This window comes from Mchenga conophoros, linkage group LG1, assembly GCF_057382185.1.
Source record: "Mchenga conophoros isolate Kocher_MC1m ecotype Shallow Benthic linkage group LG1, M_conophoros_male_GT1.1, whole genome shotgun sequence".
NCBI classification, from domain to species: domain Eukaryota; kingdom Metazoa; phylum Chordata; class Actinopteri; order Cichliformes; family Cichlidae; genus Mchenga; species Mchenga conophoros.
The window spans coordinates 3,153,381-3,177,335 of NC_140526.1; the positions used below are offsets into that span (position 1 = coordinate 3,153,381).

Consider the following 23,955-nt stretch of genomic DNA (forward strand, 5'->3'; position numbering starts at 1 on the left):
TGATTTTCAGAGTTCAGTCAGACTGATCTCAGAGTTATGTCCGTGATCACCACTGTATGAAAGCTTTAGTCACATTTAAGGGCAATATCACCAAAATACAGTAAAAGATCTCCTTGAATGTTTCAGATAAAATGGAAAACAGACTCATGCAGTAAATATTCTTTTATTGGACAGAAAACTGTGCAGTATAATTTACTTGAGATGTTGAAGATATGAGAGCATTAACCCTCTGATGCATAGTGGTCACTGGAGTGGACAGCTACTAAAACGTACATATCTCTTTAATGCATTGGTTTCTATGGTGGAACTGCATATTAGCCTTTAGAGTGCTCTCTGCTGCCATGCTCCATTGAGGTCAATTCAGTGTTCAGTTAGTGCAACTGCAAGTAAATTTCCTCTGAATCAAAGATGGCAGACAAACTGTCACCCCTGCCGACCACTGCTGGCATATCCTGTCAATCCTTCTATGCTAAAAGAGCCCAACAGGTAAAAAAAATATGATGATATGCAGTAACATCTAGGGAAGGATATTATCTGTTTGGAATAAGAAATTGTTATGTCTAATATGTAGAAAACTACGATTAACCATGTGTCCACTGTAGTGGACATCATGCATTACCCACTATATTTTTTTAACATAAGTCATAAATTGTCTCACTGTTTTTTGGGACTGTTTTGGTTATAAGTAAGCATATAATTGTTACATTTATAAGCTACTCATTTAAAATATATATTTCTGTGCAGATCAGCTGTAGTTTGAGTTACTATAATAATTATTTTATCATATTTTGTAGACTTCAAATGCAGCAAAGAATAAGGCAGCGTACAGAATAGTCCAGGAAATTCCATCCAGCTCCAGTGATGATGATTTCATTGATGAGTGCAGTGATGATGAGTTCAGTGATAAGTCCAGTGATGATGAGAGTGGCTGCCAGAGCAGAACAGAGACATAGGAACTACGGACAGCCTAGGTGTGATGAACACAGAAGTGTTTGGAGATGCAGAGACTAAGATGTCAGTTTGTGTTTTCTTCCAGCATGCTACTAAGGGCTTGGTAATACTGTCCTGCATCGTTATAGAACTGTGTAGACTCAAAAATGTTTCTCTTGTTGGAGATAGTTTGCCATATTCAGGTGTAGGATTCACAGCTAGGACTGTTGATTGGTTTTGTTATTTACGTCTAAACATTGGGGCCTTATGAGTTGAAAGTTCCAAAAAAATTGCTGAGATGTTTTTCAAAGGATACAAGCAAACAAGTGTTTGTATATTTACAATAGAACACAAGGTAATTAATTTTTATAGTAAATTCACAGTATTTCATGCTAAGTGCTCAGGCGCATGTAGTCCACTGGAGTGGACAAGTTTATAACTTTATAAAAAAACATATTTTTGGGAAAAAAAGAGTTGAACATTTTTTTTCATGTCCTGAGAAGAATAAAAGCACTTAAGAAAAAAATCTTGACCAAGGCTTTCATAATTCATGCATCAGAGGGTTAAACAGGCTGATGTTTGGAAGAGGCTCTGACAGGAGAGAGATGATACAGAAACATGACATCCTTATAAAATACTGACACACTTTATGAACGGACAACTTTTCACAGCTCTTTGAACTTCATATTTAAATGAGCTGCATACTTTCCCCACTGAAACCAGCACAATCCCTCTGTGATGGAAACAATATTTGAACTAAATGTACTGTGGATAAATCAAAGCATTATCAAAGTTGTCCGTGGTTCCCTTATTTTTACAGACTACAGAGAGCTGTCTGTTGTCCCCCTGTTCTCCTCTATATCTCTCAGTTGATGCTGGCTCCTTTTTCTCCTCCTCTTCCTCACACACACTGTCCTGGTGTCTCATCAGGGGTGGAGAGCCTCTGTCACGTCTCACCTTCTCAATTCTGACTCTGGACACTTGCAGAAGGAAATCAACCATGGCAGTTAGCAACTAAAGCAGCACAACTAAAACAGGACACAGGATCCTGCAGAACATTGGTCTTTATAACAAAGGTGACAACTCAGGTTGTTTGATATAAGCCTGACAAAAACAGCAGAGAAACAGGAGGAGGACTTCTCCATCTACTGTCTCTCTCATTAGTGGTTTAAACAGGGTGAGAGCTCTTTTAAGGACAAACTTCAGCACTGCATGGTTGAGTCTGTGTCCTCAGTTCGCGGGCCACATATTTGGTGAACCGTCTCATACATGCCAACCCTCCCGACTTTTCCGGGAGAATCCCGCATTTCAGAGCCCCTCCTGAAAACCTCCCGGAGCCACCATTCTCCCGAATTTCTCCCGAATTTCAACCCGGACAACAAAATTGAAAAAACATATGGCAGAATTCATAGCGCGGCCCAGCCAATTCCAGTTTCCAACAATGGCGGCAGCTTGTAGTTTTAATATTACTCTTATTTCTCTTTCTGGGTCACAAAATAAACTTTTAAACTATTTTCAGGCGAGAATGTAGCTGTGTAAACTTCAAATATCTGAGACGGCGAGAACACCGGACTCCCGGCACATCGTTTTCAACCCCCCGCGGTCTTTCGCTACTCGGGTTAAACAGGATATATAAGTCACTTCGATAACTTCAAAATGTTCTTGTTTGGCTTTTCCAGTGTTTTACTTGTTCGTGAGTAAATCGTTTTGGCTGAGATTAAAGTTATTCGATTAAATGTAACTTTATTAATCCCTCGGGAGGGGTCCTCTGGGGTTTTCACAAAGCTGAATAAACGTCAAACAGAAAACTGATTAAACAAAGTGTGAGACGGTGGAGAATTGACGCCAGCGCCCGGTTATATTTTAGACAGCAAGGAGCAGACGCAGTTTCACTCCACCGAGGGAGCTCGTGACGTACTACGCGGCTTTCTTTAGACCGCGAAGGCGGGTCCTCAGGTGGAAGCAGCCTCTGAATTTGGACACCCCCGCTGTTTCCGGCCAGCCAATAATAACGGTGACATTTAACGTATTTTGTCGAATAAATAAACACTGTAAAATATATTTGCCCCCCCCCAACAGCCCTTTGAATGTTGGCAAGTATGAGCCGTCTGCTCGGTGTTTCCTAAAACGTTAAAGCACGTTTGGCTTCACACTGACAAACAGACCCAGCTTCGGCACAAACCTAAACTAACTAACCGACCAAAGAGCCGCGTTAAGTGGCGATATCACTAACGTCACGTAACTTAGCCGAAGGTTAGCTAAATTTGACTTTGTAAGACTTTTTCATTATGCTAACATTTGTGATATGACTGCACTATGCTGCTGTTGTTGACTCCACCTAATTCTACAATTCTTTCATTATGCTAACATGTGTCCTGGTGTATATATGAAGTGAGATTAAAAACCCAGAACTAACTTTTAAGAGTTTATTTCTTCTCCGCTTCGACCGTCGGCCATTTCCCCCCAAAACGTCCTCCAACCTATGATTCCAATGAATCCTGGTGGGTCAGGAACTGCTTTTAAGCATCTTGTAATCGTCGTTCCAACACAGCGTGTTTGTTTTGATTCGTAGACCCCGAAAATGGTGCCGGGCTCCCACAATGCATTGCGGCGTGACGTCAACTCCAAAGCGTCATTCAAATCTGTGAGCGCGGGCAAGGAACGCCGCCTCTCCGCGTGCGTTTCTTGTGACGTCACTGACAGATCAAAGGCGTTCGCGCTGGTCTGTCAGTAACGTCACAGACAACCGAGCCTATAAATAACGGCTCTCAGACAGAAAAATCAGAACTGATGCTCATCTGTTTGCAAAACGTTCAGCAGTCGGCGCTCTGTAATACAAGAAAATTCTCACAGGCTCAGACGAAGAAAATCAAATTTGTGACACAACAATGGAAACATTAAATGAAAATTCAATGGTGGTCACACCAGACCAGATTATCCCGCCAATCAACAGGTGCTTTGAAAGGCTCTCTGAAGTTCAGTGGAGCATTATAGAAAATGGAAAATGCGACTCCAGCATCCATGCCGTGCTCGCTGAAATGATTTCTGAAATCATTCAGATCGCCTCTGCCAGCATCCTGGAAATAGCCCTTCCTGTTATTCAGGAACCCATGATAAGGGAAGAGCTTATGGATGAGGGGAAAATAAGGGTGTCCCTCGGAGACTCGATCTCAGCTGCCATCGCCGGCGCTCTTAATGTCTCAAAACAGCAAGATAAGAGCGCTGACAAGCTGACGCTGATGGTTGAGGAAGAGATCTCAGAAAAGGTCAGCTCAACCATTGCACTGATTGAAAAAAGCCCCGATTTCCCAGTAGACCCTGCCGTTTATGTTAGCGGCAAATTTAGTAGTATTAAGAAACTACACCGCATGGTTTGTTGCGCTGCCTCATGCCTGAAAAGGTATGCAGCATGTAAGCTGCGCTGCCAGTGTGGGACAAATGGGTCTCATTCCAGTACAGAACGTACTGGTTCAAAAATATCAGTGCAATCAGCAATCGCAGAGATTTCTGTTATTCTGTCAACAAGGAGCTCAGATGGAGAGATGACAGGAAAAGATAAAGATGAGGTCCCAGAAGAATCACAAAGCCATATAAAACCCACTGCAGAAACACAAAGTATCCAGGCTCCAACCCCAGTAGAAATGGTTGCAGCTGACATCGTAGGTGAGATACTTGCTAACATGGATTCAAGCAGTGAAGAGCTCTGTGAGAAATGTAACTTACCCAAACCTGCCTTTAATGCAGGCTTAATTATCCACAAGGTGAGACACTTCATCCACCTCACACGCCAGGCTCAAAGCACGCAAACACAACTTTTCCATGTTTGCAAAAAAACAATTTGAAAAAATGAAAACAGAGCTGAAAAAAAGAATAAAGGCAAACAGGAAACATTTTGTTTGTCTACAAAACATTTGCAGCCACCCCAAGAAGGAAACTGCGCCCTCCAATGAAAGTATAGTTTTCATTCTCCCAGGGTCAGTACCTGAAACGGCTGCTCCCCAGAGTACAGAGGCTCATCGCTCCCCTTCTCGACATACGGCAAGCCTGGGAACCGCAATTAAACGTTCTTCTTCAGTCGACTTTAACGTCATTAGATCAGACGTTAATCAGTTATTTGACAAATTAACAAAGAAAGAAGAACTCTTCCTCATCGATAAGACCTTGGGGGACTTTAAAAATAGTGGGCATATCAGGAATTTTACGGAGGACTTAGTGGCAAACCTGTTTGATCTACTTACGGTGGATCGAGGCTATCAAATCCCCATACCTCTAATGGGTAGGTCCCTCTCAGACACGGTCATCTCCAGGACGCCACAATCAGTAGAGGGCTCAAAGCGTCCCATTTCTGCTGAAGTCCTCTATGTCCTCATAGATGACACAGTAGAAAGGTTTTTGCAGAAGCTTTTACTCTGGGTGGAGAATGAAGAGAAAGATCAAATTGTTCAAATGGACAAGATTTCTGGGGCCCTGGAAGACATCCACAACTTTATTAAAAGAACACAGACCACAACACAGGAGAAAAGCCCTGCTTCAGATGGCAGAGGAAAAGAATCTGATGCATCACTTCCAACACCAAAACCTGGGAGCATTTCTCCAGAAAAATGCTCTGTGGCATCTGAAAAACCACCTCGAACGCCAAAAACTGGGAGCATTTCTCCAGGTAGATGCTCTGTGGCATCTGAAAAACCACCTCAAATGCCAAAAACTGGGAGCATTTCTCCAGGTAGATGCTCTGTGGCATCTGAAAAACCACCTCGAACGCCAAAAACTGGGAGCATTTCTCCAGAAAAATCATCTGGAGCCTTGAGCCTGAAACACTCTCTCAAAGATTCCTCCAAAATATCAGAGATGGATTCTGTGTCAGGTTCATCTTCTGATGTTGAGAAAATTTCCAATGACCTTGCGTTGCTCCTTATCATGAGAGTCATCCATAAATCTAAACCTGAGACCCAAAAGTTTGCTGCTCGGATCGCAACTACTACAAAAGAAATAGACACGGTCATCAATCGTCTGAGCAATCTAATGCAGCCTGAACTCAGCAGCACAGCGTCTGCCACAAGTCTGACAAATGACAAGACAAAGTTCATCAAGAAAATAGCCAAACGCCTCATCAAGGAGTTTGGCTCCCCAGACAATGTCTTAAAGGCTTCGATGGCAAATGATTCATCTTTTGATGAGGCTCTGATTAGACATCTAAAAATCACTCTCGGAGTCATCCCGGGTCCCCCAAAGACGTCCAAAATATCCAGGTTTTTTTCTGCGGTGGGAAAAACATTGCTAAAACCCTTCAGGTGGTTCACTAAAGCCAGAGATCATTAAAATGACCATTTTGGCTTTTCCCACTGCCCTGCTTCTTTTAAAATCTTGAAGCAGACTTTTAGCACCAAATCCTTTTTTTAAAAACATCACCATAAAATTTTGGGATCAGCCCTCAAATCCAAATTTTAGAACTGTAGTTCACGCCATCTCGTCTCCTTTTGATTTCCATCCCCCCAACCGGTCGCAGCGGATGGCCGTCCCTTCTGAGCCCGGTTCCGTTGGAAGTTTCTTCCTGTTAAAGGGAGTTTTTCTTCCCCACAGTCGCCTCGTGCTTGCTCAGAGGGGGATCATTTGATTGTTGGGGTTCTCTGTAGTACAGTAGGGCTTTGACCTTACAGTACAAACAGGGAGGAGACTTTGGCTTGATTTTTAAAATATCTAATTCGGCATGAAATAAAAAAAATCCAAATTAAAAATGCATTCCAAGTTTGTTTGTGTTTTTCTTCTGTTGTCAAATATGTAGAAAGTGTTACACGTGTGATTTTAGTCATTTTGCATCAGTTTGTAGCCGACGTGTCTGTTTGTGATCATCCTGCATCTGTTTTTGTCTGATTCGTGTCTTAGTTTGGTCAATTTGCATCACTTTTGTGGCCCAATTTAGTTGTTTTGCATGTATTTGTGGCAAAATGTGTGGACGCTGTTTGACGTTGCTATGTTTTGTCTTAATGCTTCACTTTGGTTGTTTATGTATGTGCTCATTTTGATTCTAGATGTAGACCTGACATCTGAAAATTAGCACCTAGTCCACTTCGAACATTTTTTTTAGTCCAAATAAAAAAATGTTAATACATTTTTTTTTATTTCGCCAACCTTGTAGAGCAGTGGTTCCCAAACCTTTTTTGCTAGGCCCCCCTTTGTTTTACAAGAAAAATGTTCGCTAAAAAATATTATTAGCCAAAGCTTTCACTGGAAGTCAGTTACTGGTGTCAGGCCAGCTCCCACTTCTTCTTTTGTGTTACTTCTGCATATAAGTATACACAAAGAGACATTGAGACCTGAATCACAAATAAAAGCCACCTTCAAGATTAACAAACACTGTTTAAAGAGCTCCGTATAAACTTCTGTGTGCAACAAGGCCTCTGTAGCATCCAGACCACACTGATCTAGGTCTTCTTGGTAGAAGAAGGTGTTTCCTTTTTCCAGATGTTTAAATGCCAGCCTCCCCAGATTCAGAAGAAATTTCCTTTCAGCCATCTCACTTGTTTCATGTCCCCCCACATGTTTGTTCCCCTTCTTCATCTGAACCAACAAGAAGTGTGAGTACATGTCAGTCAGGGTCTTGGGCAGCTCTCCTCTCTGCTCTGTAGTCAACATGTGCTCCAGAACTGTAGCAGTGATCCAGCAGAAGACTGGGATTCTACACATGATGTGGAGGCTCCTGGATGTCTTCATGTGGGAGATGATTCTGGACAGCTCTTCATCACTGAATCTCCTCCTGAAGTACTCCTCCTTCTGGGCATCAGTGAAGCCTCGTACTTCTGTTACCCTGTCAACACGTCTAGGAGGGATCTGATTGGCTGCTGCAGGTCGGGGAGTTATCCAGACGAGAGCCGAGGGAAGCAGATTCCCCTGGATGAGGTTTGTCAGCAGCTGGCTGACTGATGACTTCTCTGTGACATCAGACAGCAGCTTCCCGTTGGTGAAATCCAATGATCCAAGTCTGCTTTCATCCAGGCCGTCAAAGATGAACAAAAGTTTACAGACAGCCAGCTTCTCTGCTGTGACCTTCTGTAATGTTGGAATGGAAAACATGGAGCAGCTCCAGAAGACTGTACTGCTCGTCTCTGATCAGCGACGCTGTTGGTCAGAACCACTCTGATGGGTCTCTGTTGGTCAGGTAAGGCTTTAAAGGTGTCGTGACACCTGACTGTAATGTCATCAAGAGCCTCCATCTTGGAAGCTGTCTCCAGCTGCATCACCTCATGTTGGTTATGAACGTCTTCATTCTGTCCCTCTGTGATGTAGAGCTCAGTGTAGATCCTGTTCGGGAGGGTTCCACTTCCTGTATTATCAGTTTCTTCAGTCACACTTTCAAACCTCCTCCTCAGACTGGTCTTATATTCTTCTAAAACCTCTTCCAGACTCGCATCTGCTGATTGACAACAAGAAACCAAAAAGAATGAAATGTCTTTAGTGTGTGAAACTGCATGAAAAACAGACTTTTATCTTTTGACGGGAGGGATGGGAATGGTGTTAAGCATTGTAAATTGTAAATAAGCTTCAGAAAATAGTAAATCGTGTAACATGACATTTTCGGCATTAAGTTATAACCAGTGTGTGACTTATTTAAAACATTTTGATTCATAATCAGAACCTTTTTTTGTCACAGCAGAGACAAGAAGCAACTGTTAAAAATGTTCCTAATGAGACATTTTAAGAGGAGGGAAAATCCCCCTCATACTGGCTTCACATCATTGGCTCCCTGTTAAATCCAGAGCTGAATTCAAAATGCTTCTCACATAAAAAGGGCCATAATAAAACAGCCCCATCTTATCTGAGAGGCCTCACAGTATCATATCAGATAGATGGAGCACTTTGCTCTCAGCCTGCAGGTTTTATCCTGCCCTCCTCCCCTCATTCCAACCAGTCGTGGTGGATGGCGGCCCGTCACTGAACCTGGTTCCGTCTCAGTTTTCGACTGTACAAAGAGAGAGTTCTTCTTTCTTAATGTCTCCAAGTCGTTGCTCGTAGGGAGTTGTCTGAGGCTTTATTACTGAGGCTTTACCTAACACTATAAAGTGCCTTAAGGTGGCTGTTGTGACTTGGTGCTATATGAATAAAATTTAAGCGATAGCAGAAAAGCAACAAAAACTGTTAACCCAAGAAAATAATGGAAGGAAATAGTTCTGAATATGCTTAATACGCGAATCCTCATCTTATATAGTTCATGTAATCTGCTACATGTAATTTCATTCAGTGTGATGTTATATGTAATCTGTGTGGGAAAAACGAGTTATTGTCGTCTTAGTGAGCTCTGTGGGTCAGACGTTTCTGGCTCTGTACGAAGAGAGGGCTCGTGAGCGCGCTCCATTTGTTCTCCATGTGATCCTTTACTCTCTCTGTGCTACTGCGTCTCTTTGCCTGCTGTGCTACACCCTGGGATTACTGTTGCTGTTGTTTGGCCATTTACATGATTCTGTTCTTGTTGTACAGTAGCTGCTTAATAAAGTGTGTACATGAACTCTGCTCTTCTTTAGATGATCTTTTGTTGAGTGTTTTTTTTTGTTTTTTATTTCATCTAAAAATCTACAAATGACCAGCTAAACTTTTGGCCCAGCAGCACACGCAGCCATACAAACTATTTCATTTTGAGCTGCTGCTATGAAATCAGAGCCAAATGGAAAAGCCTGCTGCAGCGTTTTTCACTCTGATTTTCTGTTTGTATTTGGATTCAGCCAGTATCCAGTATTTTGATCATTTATTTCCAACAAACAATTGAATCCTTTAGTTTCCAACACAATACCCAGTTTGCATCAGTATTGATCTCCAGCATGTTTTTCTCCGCGTGAGAGCCATTATGCTTTCAGTGTGTTCCTCTGATTGTTTTGAGTAGTATATATTGAGGATTGCCTGATATTGTGAGCAGGTGGGGAACATGACAGCTGAACTTTAGCAAACCAGGTGAAAAATAATTAAGACAGGAAGTAAAACTAACGTGAGACATGAAAGGAAACAACATTCAAAGTAAAACAGGAAAAAAACCTATGAAATCTTTTTCATGCACCTACAAAACAAGAAGTCAAGTTTTCAAAAATGTGTTCATCAGCACACGGATACCGACTCTTACTTTGGACAGAGACGCCACAACTGGTAGCGACTGAATCCTCTGAGACATCTTGACCCAAAGCACAGCAGGACAACTGCTCCTCCTCCTCCACACCAACATCACTGTTCTCTCTGAGGACACAAAGGGAAAATTATTATTACCAGTGCAACTGTCAAAGTGACCAAAGTGACTCACACGCAGGTGTTTACAGTGCATTCATCTGTAGTGAATAGTGAAGCACAGTTCAAAAAGACAACAGGACGAGTTGATGCAGGAACTTGCCTTAGTTAAAGGTACAGCTGCACAAACTAAGTTCAAACCTGATCCTTTTCTATGCAGAGCTCTTCTCTAAGGTCAAAAGTGTTCTCCTCAAGGTTTCCCACCCAATGACTGCTTTCAGTTTGTCACGTTAGGTGCAGTGTGGAAGATTATTCCACGATCAATGGTCTTTGATCAATGATTGTTGATCAATGGTCATGACAATTTGCATATTCATGATCAAGGAACTGACGTCACAGCCAGTGGGCTGGTTTCAGTCATTGTACAAATGTACTGTTTATAAGACTGGAAAGCTGCAGTCAGCTGTGTGTGACCACCCAACAATTTATCGTTGATGGAGTTCATCTTGTTCCAGAACAAGGAAGGGAAAATGCAGCTTTTTCCCTTCTGCTGTCTTTCTCGAACTGAGCAAAACTATGACGTGGGAGAAGTGGAACTGCTAGCTGGCGGGAGGGAGCACAACACCTGCTCATTGTTCATCGTTTGACTGACCACAAGCATCTTGCATATCTCACAGCAGCCACTCAAGACAAACCAGGTGGGCCCTCTCCTTTGCTTGGTTCAACTGTGTTATGATCTATAGACCCGGCAACCCAAAACGAGAAACCCAACACTTTGTCCCGTCAATTCTCAACTTCTGATGCCACGGCAGAGGAGACCATTATTTTCCCGCCCTCCTGCATTGTTTGTTTGCTGTACTAAGAGATTGAGTCATTTTCTGCAATGCATAGCGGGACACATGTCCCAGATGTTGAACTTCACATCATATCATGCTTTGTAGATACTTGCAAATCTCTATAATATTAAAGCTTGGCATTCTACACAAAAAAGCTATGAAACCCTGAAAAAGAACCAGCTGTTTTTCTGTGTTCTTTAAATTAATATAATGACCATTATTAGCTGCAAAGGCCTTTGAAACGGATTTGCACAGGGCAGATGTATTCAGGTGAAAATGTATGACTATATTATGCCAAGCTTTTGAGGATCTTAATGTCTTTTTCCTTTTTGGCAGTTTTGTTCGCTGACTGTGGCAGATCAATACTGAACTACAGGTTAAAAGTCTTCATATAACAGGAAAGTTTTTCAGCTGCATTATTCACTTGGAAACTCAATCTCTGATTTTCAGAATCCATTTGTTCCATTCCAATCATATTACCAAATCATACACTTTTGTTGTTGTTATAAATGTTATTTTGGTTTTAGCGACAGCAATTCTTCGCTTCTTTTTGACTTTTTAAAGATGCATCTTGTGGGCTTCAAGTATTTGGAGTTTCCATCCAAACTTCTACATTCTGAAGCCTCTACAGCTCTGAAGATATTCAGAGATGCTGAACCAAACAACCAACCGTGTCTTCTAAGCCTACATTTTATTTCTTTTTAGTTTGATGACAAAAAGTAGCCCCTCAATCAGCCGTACATCTCTGGGCTCAACTCTAAAGTCCAACCTCCTCCTTAGGTTTGTCCTTAAGGCTAAAAGTCCAAATTCTTGAGACGTAACAAAATTCAGTTAAAATGAAGTCTTCATTTTAAACTAATCTTACAAACCAATACCAACTAAAAATTGGCAACTAATATTACCAAAGTCACTTTGACTATTCTCATAAACTGATCGGACTGCATTCATTTTATATATAAAGCTCCAGTCACCTCAAAGTGTTACTGGGCACTGCGCTGGTATGGAATGACTGATAAACGTCTGTACAGGTGTTTTTGAAGTAATAATCATCATAATCTCAAACTTCCAGGAGTAAACTCCACTGACACCAAGTCCACCTGTTTGTCCACATTCTTTTAAAGATTTCAAAGTGAAACTTTTTGCACGGATACTGTGGAATTTTCTCTTCTTCCTGTTAAACCAGTCCTCTCCCACTCAATCTTACTTGTCCTTTTAAACTTGTAATTGTTTCTATATACTGATTTCACCTATGTTCTCTATTTCCTTCGTGTACATTAGAGACAGTATCTTACTTTGTGTCGGTCACAGACAGACGGCTGGATCCTGGAGACTCCAGATCACTCATCTTCAGTCAGTCTGAGAGAGAAACCAGCAGTACTGACTGTGAAAGGAGAACCAGAATCATGGTGAATCTCTTTTCAGGAGTCACATCCAAGACTGACAGAACAAAAAATGAAACACACTCATGGTCTCGTAAAAAGTGACTGTGAGGAGAAGGAGGCAGGCCTTCATCAACACAAATCAAACAATTATTAATTAATTCGAGTTTTGATGGAAACGGAAACAAGCAAAATACGCACTTACTTTGACAGTTAATGATAATTATACTACTGTTTAACACCGCGTGTTTCAGTTTGAGTTAATCTAATTATGGTTCTGTGAAATAGCACTCAGTGATTTTCAGAGTTCAGTCAGACTGATGTCAGAGTTATGTCCGTGATCACCACTGTATGAAAGCTTTAGTCATATTTAAGGGCAATATCACCAAAATACAGTAAAAGATCTCCTTGAATGTTTCAGATAAAATGGAAAACAGACTCATGCAGTAAATATTCTTTTATTGGACAGAAAACTGTGCAGTATAATTTACTTGAGATGTTGAAGATATGAGAGCATTAAACAGGCTGATGTTTGGAAGAGGCTCTGACAGGAGAGAGATGATACAGAAACATGACATCCTTATAAAATACTGACACACTTTATGAACGGACAACTTTTCACAGCTCTTTGAACATTTAAATGAGCTGCATACTTTCCCCACTGAAACCAGCACAATCCCTCTGTGATGGAAACAATATTTGAACTAAATGTACTGTGGATAAATCAAAGCATTATCAAAGTTGTCCGAGGACTTCTCCATCTACTGTCTCTCTCATTAGTGGTTTAAACAGGGTGAGAGCTCTTTTAAGGACAAACTTCAGCACTGCATGGTTGAGTCTGTGTCCTCACCACAGTTCGCGGGCCACATATTTGGTGAACTGTCTCATACATGCCAACCCTCCCGACTTTTCCGGGAGAATCCCGCATTTCAGAGCCCCTCCTGAAAACCTCCCGGAGCCACCATTCTCCCGAATTTCTCCCGAATTTCAACCCGGACAACAAAATTGAAAAAACATATGGCAGAATTCATAGCGCGGCCCAGCCAATTCCAGTTTCCAACAATGGCGGCAGCTTGTAGTTTTAATATTACTCTTATTTCTCTTTCTGGGTCACAAAATAAACTTTTAAACTATTTTCAGGCGAGAATGTAGCTGTGTAAACTTCAAATATCTGAGACGGCGAGAACACCGGACTCCCGGCACATCGTCTTCAACCCCCCGCGGTCTTTCGCTACTCGGGTTAAACAGGATATATAAGTCACTTCGATAACTTCAAAATGTTCTTGTTTGGCTTTTCCAGTGTTTTACTTGTTCGTGAGTAAATCGTTTTGGCTGAGATTAAAGTTATTCGATTCGATTAAATGTAACTTTATTAATCCCTCGGGAGGGGTCCTCTGGGGTTTTCACAAAGCTGAATAAACGTCAAACAGAAAACTGATTAAACAAAGTGTGAGACGGTGGAGAATTGACGCCAGCGCCCGGTTATATTTTAGACAGCAAGGAGCAGACGCAGTTTCACTCCACCGAGGGAGCTCGTGACGTACTACGCGGCTTTCTTTAGACCGCGAAGGCGGGTCCTCAGGTGGAAGCAGCCTCTGAATTTGGACACCCCCGCTGTTTCCGGCCAGCCAATAATAACGGTGACATTTAACGTATTTTGTCGAATAAATAAACACTGTAAAATATATTTGCCCCCCCCAACAGCCCTTTGAATGTTGGCAAGTATGAGCCGTCTGCTCGGTGTTTCCTAAAACGTTAAAGCACGTTTGGCTTCACACTGACAAACAGACCCAGCTTCGGCACAAACCTAAACTAACTAACCGACCAAAGAGCCGCGTTAAGTGGCGATATCACTAACGTCACGTAACTTAGCCGAAGCCCAGTCAACACACATATGTGGGGCCCAAATAGGGAGCAGCAGGGCTAATATTTGGGGCCCACTTGGGAAACCCAACTGGGGTCCAGCTAATTTTGTCCTCAGTTTCCATGGTGGCCCCAAATGTGTTTTCCTAGATGGGTTTATGCTTGGTCCCAGATAAGCCCCAAATCAGGCCCAGTTGAAAAAAATATGTGGGGCCCAGATGGGTAGAAGCAGATCTGATATTTGGGGCCCACTTGGGGTACCCACCTAGGACCCAGCTAATTTTGTCCTCAGTTTCCATGGTGGCCCCAAATGTGTTTGCCCAGATGGATTATTGATGGGACCCGGATGGGCCCCAAATCAGGCCCAGCCAACAAATGAGTATGGGGCCCAGATGGGTAGAAGCGGGTCTGATGGTTGGGGCCCACTTGGGTTACCCACCTGGCACCCAGCTACTTTTGTCCTCAGTTTCCATGGTGGCCCCAAGTGTGTTTGCCCAGATGGAATTTTGGATAATGTAAGTAAGCTATAATTTAAATCACCTGTACAACAAAGCCAGTTTATCTTTTTTATTAATACTGATTACTATGAAATTTTAAAACAGTATGCTTTTTTATATAATACATTTTTTGTGTGGAGAACATGTTGACAAAAATGTCCACAGTATACACAAAACAATAACAAATAAATGTTATACAGTTTAAAGGAAAAACAAATGCAGCAAACCACAGCTTCTCACTCATTCACCAATCCATTGGTCCTGAAAGAAATTAAAAAAAAAAAAGAAATTAGTGCATTTTCACAAACAAAATCAGATTTGCGATAGTACTGAAGTTGTTTTGGAGGTTGTGCTGTTCAAGTTGTTTGACCTCCTACATTGAACTCTTTGAAGACCATGAGTATTCATGGAAACAGAAAAGCTATTTACAAAATGATTTACCAAGTAGGCACTCAAAAATTAAATTAATGTGAAATATTTTACCTTAAAACATTTAAGACAAATGTTTAAAAGATGTCTACATAGTTACAATGATAACTGGTGTTGTGGGCTGTCTCAGTGATTGGCACAGAGCTTAGAACAGGCAAGTGGTTAACCAGTTTTTTGCATGGTACAGCACCTCATAATGAACACAAAACAAAATAGTAAAATGTAACAAGGGCTACATCTACCAAGGAGAAAACAGATTCCACTTCTTGAGGTGTGTGCCAGGCGGGCGCCAATAATTTTCATGTAAATCAAAAATAGGGCCATCAGATAAATCAGTGTGTTACTAATTACACTGGAAAAAATAGAGGCTGGCTCTGGAGTTCCTGGAGCTTATTCACATTCTGTGAGCAACCAAAAAACTGTTTAGTGAGAGACTTCTTCAAGTATGCTATAGAGATGGCACGATACCACTTTTTTATGTCCGATACCGATACCGATATCATAAATTTGGATATCTGCCGATACCGATATGAATCCGATATAGTGTTTTTTAATCAACAAAACTGTTTTTTAAATATCTTGCTGCATTTTGTATAAGTTCATACTCAAGTTTAAAACAACAACTACACTAAAGCTATTCTGTTATACCTGTATGCAAAAAAAATGTTTCATAGTTCAGCAATACTGATCAATCTAATAAACTTAAACCTACACCATCCTCCCTATTCTGGTATTTTAAAGAGTACTTAGCATAAATATTAAGCAACCTAACTAATAGGGTTCCAACTCCCAGCAACAACAAAAATAAATAAATAAAAAATAGGGAACCACCCCTCACGCTCCACCTCATGATGCTTAATCGACGTAATCAACCTTAATTTGATGCAGTGTGAAAAAAATGCACAGAAATCAATTATTTTTCAAGAAATATTAAATAGATTCAACATCTTTCTTCAACAAAATTGCAGACTGCACAGATGGTACCTTCCCAAAGGAAAAAGTACTATAGCTTACTAGGGTATATATATTAGACTTAATAGTTACTATATACAGTAATGGACTTCTATTCATTTTGCATCAAATTAAAACTTTGGCTGTCAGATAATTATTTATTAAAAGCTTGACATTTTAAATGAGAATAAGAAAGAAAAGTATGTCTTTGTGCCCCCTTTTCCCTGTTAATGCCCTATCGGCCCCCCTGGCTAAACTTTGCTAGATCCGCCCCTGCACAGTTACCAGCCGTCAGCTACGTAGAAAAAGATCCTGGTGTAGAAAGTAATATTAAATAAATTCTAACAACAGCTGATCAAGCTTAAACGTGCTTCTGTTGTTCAGCCGCTGGTTTCCTCTTTCTGGTGCAAAGTGGGCCAAAAGCAAACTAGAGACACGGACTCACGACAGAAAAGCTGATCAGCTGATCGTTAAGCAGTTTCATGATTGAAGTAGCAGCAGGAGAGGCAGTCGCTTGTTAAGCTTAACGCAGGAATGCTTTACAAACATTCAGAGATGGACTTACACACTTGCTTTACTTCTCTCGGGATAACTTTGTCGGAGATGAAATGCCGGGTTGCTAGCGAAGCTCCAAATGCTATCCAGACCACCGACAGGTCCCGCATGCCACAGCCGCTCTATCACGTGATGCATACTGCTCCAACGTGCTAACGTTCTGAGGTGAGTTACGGCGTATTGCAAGTTTTGTGAGGTGCTTTCGTGATATTTAATGGATCGGATTACATTTTTTATTTTTCTCCGATATCCGATCCAGTAATTTAGGTCAGTATCGGACCGATACCGATACGTAATATCGGATCGGTCCATCTCTAGTATGCTACAAGCCAGAAAGAAACGTGGTCATTCCTGCCAGCAGCCACCAACCTCCAGAACAACATGAGCTGATGGTTTCATCTCCACAATTTGTACAGTCTATCTAAACCACGTGTCAAAGTCAAGGCCTGCGGGCCACATCCGGCCCGGCATACATTTATATCCGGCCCGCAAGATCATTTTATATAGATGTACTATTATTGTTATGCATGGCCCGGCGATATGAGGCGCTAATAATATACAAACTACAGATCCCATAATGCACCGCTGAAGCCTCCTTGCTGACTGCTAGGCTAACTGGGAACATTCCCGCGTCAATCAAGTCAAACTTCTGTTATTGCGAAGCTAGCCGCTCACAATGGTGGAGAGAAAAGTTGATTCTGAATGACTGCAGCTGTAGTGAGCATCCGTTATTCAAACATCAACAAAATATCTTACAACTAATGAACTTACCATATAGCACTTCAAAAACTTTAAGCCCTCGAAATTCCCGCTTTCCATGGCACCCAACGAAGTTATATTGCCTGGAAAGAGCATTGTCCATAATGAAGGCCATCATTCTTCTTGTGGCTTCATCAACAGTGCTCCCTCTGATCTCTGCCACAACAGAAACCTTAGGACACGCAAGGACAATAATTTTACTGACAGTAGTACCATCAGTCACACCTAAAAGAAAGCAAGCACAGCTACACAGTAATTAGGCTCTATAATATTGATGCTAATTGACTGAGAAAGAGTTAGGTGTCAAAAGAGAGTGATATTATACCCCTTTCGTCAAACGCAGTGATTTATGACCCCCTTAATTGATTTATGACCCCTAATTAAATTATCCCCTAATTAAATTATTCATGAGCTCCGGAAGTAGGAAGTAATTAAATAATAAAAATATGATATTCATAAAAATATGATATTCATAAAAATATGATATTCATAAAAATATAATTGATTATTTAGAAAGTTTCTTATATATCAAAATAGCATTCTTTTATTTCTTTAAGCAATTAAATTTTTATTTTTATTTTTTTTTTATGCTCAAAAAACGCCATCTGGTGGCGGGTCAGTGTGTGTGTGTGTGCGCGCGCCCGAGGCTGTGTGCCTGGGCGCGCGGGGGCGCGCCCGTGTCTCCGGACCGTGCTCTCTCGGGCTCCGTGCTCATGTGTTTAAAAATGTATTAAACCATATTAAAATTGTTTAGTTAAACTTGTGCTTTTGTAACGTTCAGTATGGCCACAAACACATGCTGCATGCCTTGGGGGAAAACTTTATTTAGATTTATATGCATTTGTAGATTTAGAATAAAACTCATACTCAGAAAAAATTCGCGATCCCCTAACCCTCCTTAGATACATAAGCAGGGAAAACTCCTTAAAAAACCCTCCGCTATTTCTCCAAAACCCTACAATAACTTGTTAGGGTACCCCCTCTATTCCCAAAACCTTATATTCGATAACAGGGAAAATCCTGAAAAAATCCTTAGTCTTTTTTCTCAAATTCAGCGCCCCGCGGCTCCCTTCATGCTCAGCCAAACAAAGCCAAAACTCCTTTTAAAAATTTCTCCGCGATTTCTCCAAAACCCCTAGAATAACTTGTTAGCTACCCCTCTATTCCCCAAAAAAAAGCGCTATAATCCAAAAACATTGGGAAAGCTCCTTACTCTTTTTTCTTCAAAAACTTGCCTCTTGCTAGCTACCTCTAACCTCAAATCTCGTGGTGATAGATCCTTCTCTGTGGCAGGTCCCAGACTTTGGAATAGTCTCCCCTTTAATATTAGATCTGCTCAAACTCTTGAGCAATTTAAATCTTTACTAAAGACACACTTTTACGCTCTGGCTTTTAACACATTATGACCCAAGCATTTTGGATTTATCTGAATTAGTTAGTATTGTTTCAATTCTTCAATTCTATTGTTTCTATTGTTATTATTGTACTGAATTAGTTAGTATTGTTTCAATTCTTCTATTCTATTGTTTCTATTGTTATTATTGTATTACACTGTAGTTTTTAATTTTATTGTTATTGTTAAGCACTTTGTGCAGCATCGGCTGTTGGAAATGTGCTATATAAATAAATCTGACCTTGACCTTGACCTTGACCTAAAATTCTACGCAGAGTCTAAGTTCTACCTCGCTCTTAATCGCACCGACCCGCAACAGCTTCCAGAGCACAATTTTTTCCTGCTTGTTCGCTCCCCGCTCTGGTCCCGAATGCGCTGCTTACCTCGTTTGAAAATTCCCCCCTTAGACCAACTCCGCCTCACTGCGCCCCGCTGCCAATCACATAACCCTTGCACCGCTCCCTTCGCACCCCGGTTAGCCAATCCGCTCCAGCTCTGATTTTACGATCTCCCGCTGATGTTAAGACTATCTTCGAACCCCAGAAGAGATCTGACTTCAGACGTATCAACAACTGGCGCCGCTCAGACTGCTTGCGAGTTCGCATAGGGAGCGGCCGATTTCAACAGCAACTTGCGTCTCTTTCCTTATCCGCATATCATTCGGTAAGTGTTAATCTTCCTCTCTAACTACATTTTTGTATTTTCCTTTTTACCATTCTGTCAATCCTTTCATTTAAAAAAATAAATAAATATCACAATGGTTTGTAACAGGTACAATACACCATCCATCCATCCATTCGCCTCCACTTATCCTTTTCTCAGGCTCGCGCGGTGCGCTGGAGCCTATCCCACGTACAATACACTTTAAAATATATATAAGCTCCACTTTTAACTCCCGTAAAAGTTTATACATTACATGTCTACATCACCTATCATGGCCTCATCGGGTATCTCATATCATCTTGTTATTGTTATGTTATGCTCCTTTGATATTTTGCTAGTTTGCGTGTTTTAAAACTCTTTTTGTTTTTCTTTATATTTTTAGACCCAGATGTGTTAACCTGATCCCTGCGAAACACCAGCTCTGCGTGGATTTTGACCGCGAGTGACCGGATGTTGTTTCCGGCCAGAGGTTGCCTGAAATGCCGTGAGGCTCGTTTGAAAGATTGCGCCCGAGACCAACTCCGCCTCCAAGGCATGCCTACCTTTAGCTGCCACCAGTGAGATATCAGAGCCGGGCTCCACATATCCAATCAGGAGCATGAGCAAGACAGCTTTTGCAGACTCTCCAGAAATATACAAGTCCTTACCAACTGCTCTGCAACCCAGTGTTTCTGGTCCCCTCACTAACATCGCTTTTTGAGATATTTTTTATGAACCACCAAAAAAGCAATTTTACCCCACAGACTGGGTCTGAGGGCAGCAGCGGGGACAAATGATTGTAATGAAGCGACGGACATTTCATGGCTGGTCTTGCATAATCGTGAGTTATTATGTCATATGGTGATAAGTACATAGTTTTGCAAGAGGCATACAAGCACTGTGGAAAAAGTAATCATAAAACTGTTTTTGTGAACACCCTACGTTATGCTTTAAAAAATGTGATACATGTAATGTGATCATCAAAGAACATGATTTTTTAAAAAAAAAAAACTTTTATTCTTATGCTTTTAAAGTATGTCAGATTATCTTAAAACACTTATTTGTATGTTATAATGTTTTTCTTACACCATGTGTAATTTTTATAGACACCTTATTCATTGTATCAATGTGTAATTATGTATCTTTGATAAATAAATAAAATATTTAATCTTGTATTTGTGTACTTTCTGGTGATTCAATAAAAAATTAGTCACATATCGCTCTGATAAACACAGATGGCTGAAAGAAATGTTTGATGGAACAAAGGAAACAAGTGTCTTGCTGCTAAACTTTTAAGTCACCATGGTTTAAATGAGAAAGTCTGTATGTAAAACATGAAAAACTCCAAACCCGGTTTAACTACAAAGGTGTACTCATTTCTTTGTAATGGTACTTTACTGTTCCAATGAAACAAAAAGAAAATCTCATTTTTAAAGTACATTTTTCGGCCATCCTGACCTATTTTCAGGGGCAAGAATGTTGATGTTAGACTGTGTTTTAAATCAGGTTGTGATCTTAAACTAACTATCACAGCACTGATTTCAGTTGTAATGTCAATTAGAATCCCAATTTGGCTTTTCTCCAGTCAGTGTTATGGTGAAATTTAACTTGTTCTTTTGTGTAATTGCACATGGCCCAGCAAAGGACCCCTTAGTAAACTGTACAGCATAAGTTTTCAATTCACTTTTGTCAGAAAACTTCACAGTATGAGAAGTTACAGCACAGTTTCTCCAAACGTGTGGTTCTTTTTCAGCCAGCGTGCTTTTAGAGCATCTACATTAGCTCATGTAGTAAAAGTACAATCAGTAAGTGTACTTTAACATTTGAGATTCCGAGTCACTCTTGCTTAGATCATGTGAACTATATCATGAACCTTTTTTTGTATAATGCATCAAACGTGTTCAAATCAGTTTATTTTCAATTTATTTTAACTAGAGACAAGCAACTCCTTTTTAGCTTCTGTTATGTATTTACCTCTCACACCTTAATCTAGATGTTAGTGTTCTCAGAGTTAACATGTCTCATGTTGCCATGTTGTATTTCTAATACCCAGCCTCAGTGTTCGCCCTGTTGACCCTCAAATCCAAACACCAATGATCTAGATATTCACAACATTCATAAGGAGATTCTTAAGGTCTTAAGTTTTGTTGTTTTTATGTTTTTATGTTTTACAAAAAAAAAACTTCACATTTTTTATATTTTTAAACGAAAGTGACATGCAAGGATATTTTTCTTTAGTGATGTTGCTTCAGCAATCTCAAATACTAATTATTCTGGGAATTTTTATGGTCAAACTATGTGATTTTCCAAATGTGTGTGTGTGTGGAGTAAAATGACCTTGTTCTTATGATGTTGTCACCGTGAATCATTTAGGATTAACAACACAAATTGTATCGATAGCAGAAACAGTCTTATAACTTATAATTCTCACACGTTACCGCTAGTTTTACAAACGCAGTCTTCTTCAGCTCTGTTTATGTAGCTTTTATGAAACTGATTTTCCATAGTACAAGTAGAATTTAATTTTTCTTTGCTCTCCAGTATAAATGCAATAATTTGCAGGCTTTTTACTGAAACTCTCACAATGCAACACTCAATGCTCAGAGCTTCATATATCAACAGCTCTGAAAATATCTTCTTTTTTAAAGTAATGTAGGACAGGATCTCTCACTCTCTGTGTCTCAAAAAAAACCCAACTAAACTGGCAATCACCACTAAACAAATGAAAGTAGTTTATGGCTTTTTTATCAGCTGCATTTCTTTCATTTATGTATTGATCCCATTGTTTATTGGTAATGCTTTTAGGTCACTGTTTTAGCATGTCTGCCTCACACTCCATTTAAACAGTTTAACAGATAGAGGTGGCATTGGAGTTTGTTGGGTGCTCCTTCTGAGACCGATCTGTTGCAGTCTGTTTGGCCACAGCTGTGGGTGCCTTCTTTGCTGATCGCTTTATTCTCTCTTCTAGCATACTCCTTAATCTTATCCAATTTCAGTTTATCCAACAACAGATGCAGCCTGTGATCCACTCATTTTAAGCATTCAACATAAGCAGCATGCCAAAATCCAAAACAAAGGCAACAGCAATTCCTTCAAACTCAGGTGAACGCCTGCAGAGCCACAGCACACACACACACCAAACCGAATAGCAAACGTAGCGGTGGGCGTGTCACAAAAACATCTTCTATGGTCAGAATCCAAACTGCGTTCAAACAAACAATACGCAGCACAAAAACACAGTTTACATACCACCGTCGTCTTCTCCTTATCTGTCAGACTAGCCGATTTTATGGGTGTAGTGTAGTGATGGGATTTCCGGCTCTTTTTAGAGAGCCGGCTCTTTCGGTTCGGCTCACTAAAAAGAGCCGGCTCTTTCGGCTCCGAACCGGCTCTTCAGGTTGTTTTGTTGCTTTAATTAATTTATTATTAACAATAATATAAAATTATGCACAAAAGGAATTACTAACATAAAAACAAGTGGTTTTATTTATATATGTTTATATATAAATATATGCGGTGGCCCCTAGAGACAAAACACGTACAAACTCCAAAACACATTTCTAGCATGAACTGAACTTCCAAAGCAGAGCTACTAGATCACTTAAATTACACAATTGAAAGCATGTGTGTATTGTTTGTGTATTTATACACAGGCACTCATATATATATTCAAATAATTTAAAAAAAAGTTCATTTACCTGTTATTACCACACACCAAATCCGGTCGTTGGTACTTGCTGGCTTGTGTAGCCACAAGATAACAAAGGCTCAACACTGCGCCCAGCATCCTGGAGCACTTCTGTTGTCTTTTGTACGTGTTTTGAGTTTTTATATGCTTCTGAGTTTTTACGTGCTTCGGAGTTTGTACGTGTTTTTACGTGTTTTGGAGTTTGTACGTGTTTTTACGTGTTTTGGAGTTTGTACATGCTTCAGAGTTCGTACGTGATTTGAAGTTTGTATGTGCTTTGTCTCTAGGGGCCACCGTAAATATACTTTTATTTATTCACTCCACATAAAATGTAATAAATAAATCATATAATACAAAAATCAACTATTCACATTTCAAGTTTTAACTATTTAAATTTCAGCTTTTTCCTTTCACAAATTTAAAGTGAAAAGAACACAAAACACTGCAAACCACAACACAATTAAATATAAATTATAATAATATGAAAACTAAAAGAACATGCATATTCTCTGTCATATGGACCTGCATGAATAAACTTTCTCAATCCTTTATCTCTTTCTTAAGGTCTTAAGTTTTGTTGTTTTTATGTTTTTATGTTTTACAAAAAAAAACTTCACATTTTTTATATTTTTAAACGAAAGTGACATGCAAGGATATTTTTCTTTAGTGATGTTGCTTCAGCAATCTCAAATACTAATTATTCTGGGAATTTTTATGGTCAAACTATGTGATTTTCCAAATGTGTGTGTGTGTGGAGTAAAATGACCTTGTTCTTATGATGTTGTCACCGTGAATCATTTAGGATTAACAACACAAATTGTATCGATAG

General features: G+C 40.2%; 1 protein-coding gene, 1 long non-coding RNA gene and 1 pseudogene across 4 annotated transcripts; 2 read left to right on the forward strand and 1 right to left on the reverse strand.

Annotated features, from left to right (window-relative positions):
• Positions 1-147: 147 nt before the first annotated feature.
• Positions 148-23,667, reverse strand: LOC146582731 (protein NLRC3-like). Of its 3 annotated transcripts, none has more exons than XM_085283425.1 (6): positions 22,688-23,667; positions 17,416-17,575; positions 12,841-14,970; positions 12,263-12,351; positions 10,037-10,146; positions 148-8,338 (listed from the first exon to the last, which is right to left on the reverse strand). In XM_085283425.1, the coding sequence occupies exon 6, from the start codon at positions 7,999-8,001 to the stop codon at positions 7,153-7,155; it is 849 nt and encodes a 282-aa protein (XP_085139551.1). In that variant the 5' UTR covers positions 8,002-8,338; positions 10,037-10,146; positions 12,263-12,351; positions 12,841-14,970; positions 17,416-17,575; positions 22,688-23,667; the 3' UTR covers positions 148-7,152. The 3 variants fall into 3 exon arrangements, with proteins under 3 accessions (XP_085139551.1, XP_085139608.1, XP_085139669.1); XM_085283482.1 differs by having other exon boundaries at positions 148-8,341; XM_085283543.1 differs by having other exon boundaries at positions 12,263-14,970.
• LOC146582732 (uncharacterized) lies at positions 3,843-6,669 on the forward strand (annotated as a pseudogene).
• Positions 18,950-20,611, forward strand: LOC146582733 (uncharacterized). The gene is made up of 2 exons (XR_014893554.1): positions 18,950-19,459; positions 19,842-20,611. It is a non-coding gene; the product is annotated as an uncharacterized LOC146582733 (long non-coding RNA).
• Positions 23,668-23,955: the final 288 nt, after the last annotated feature.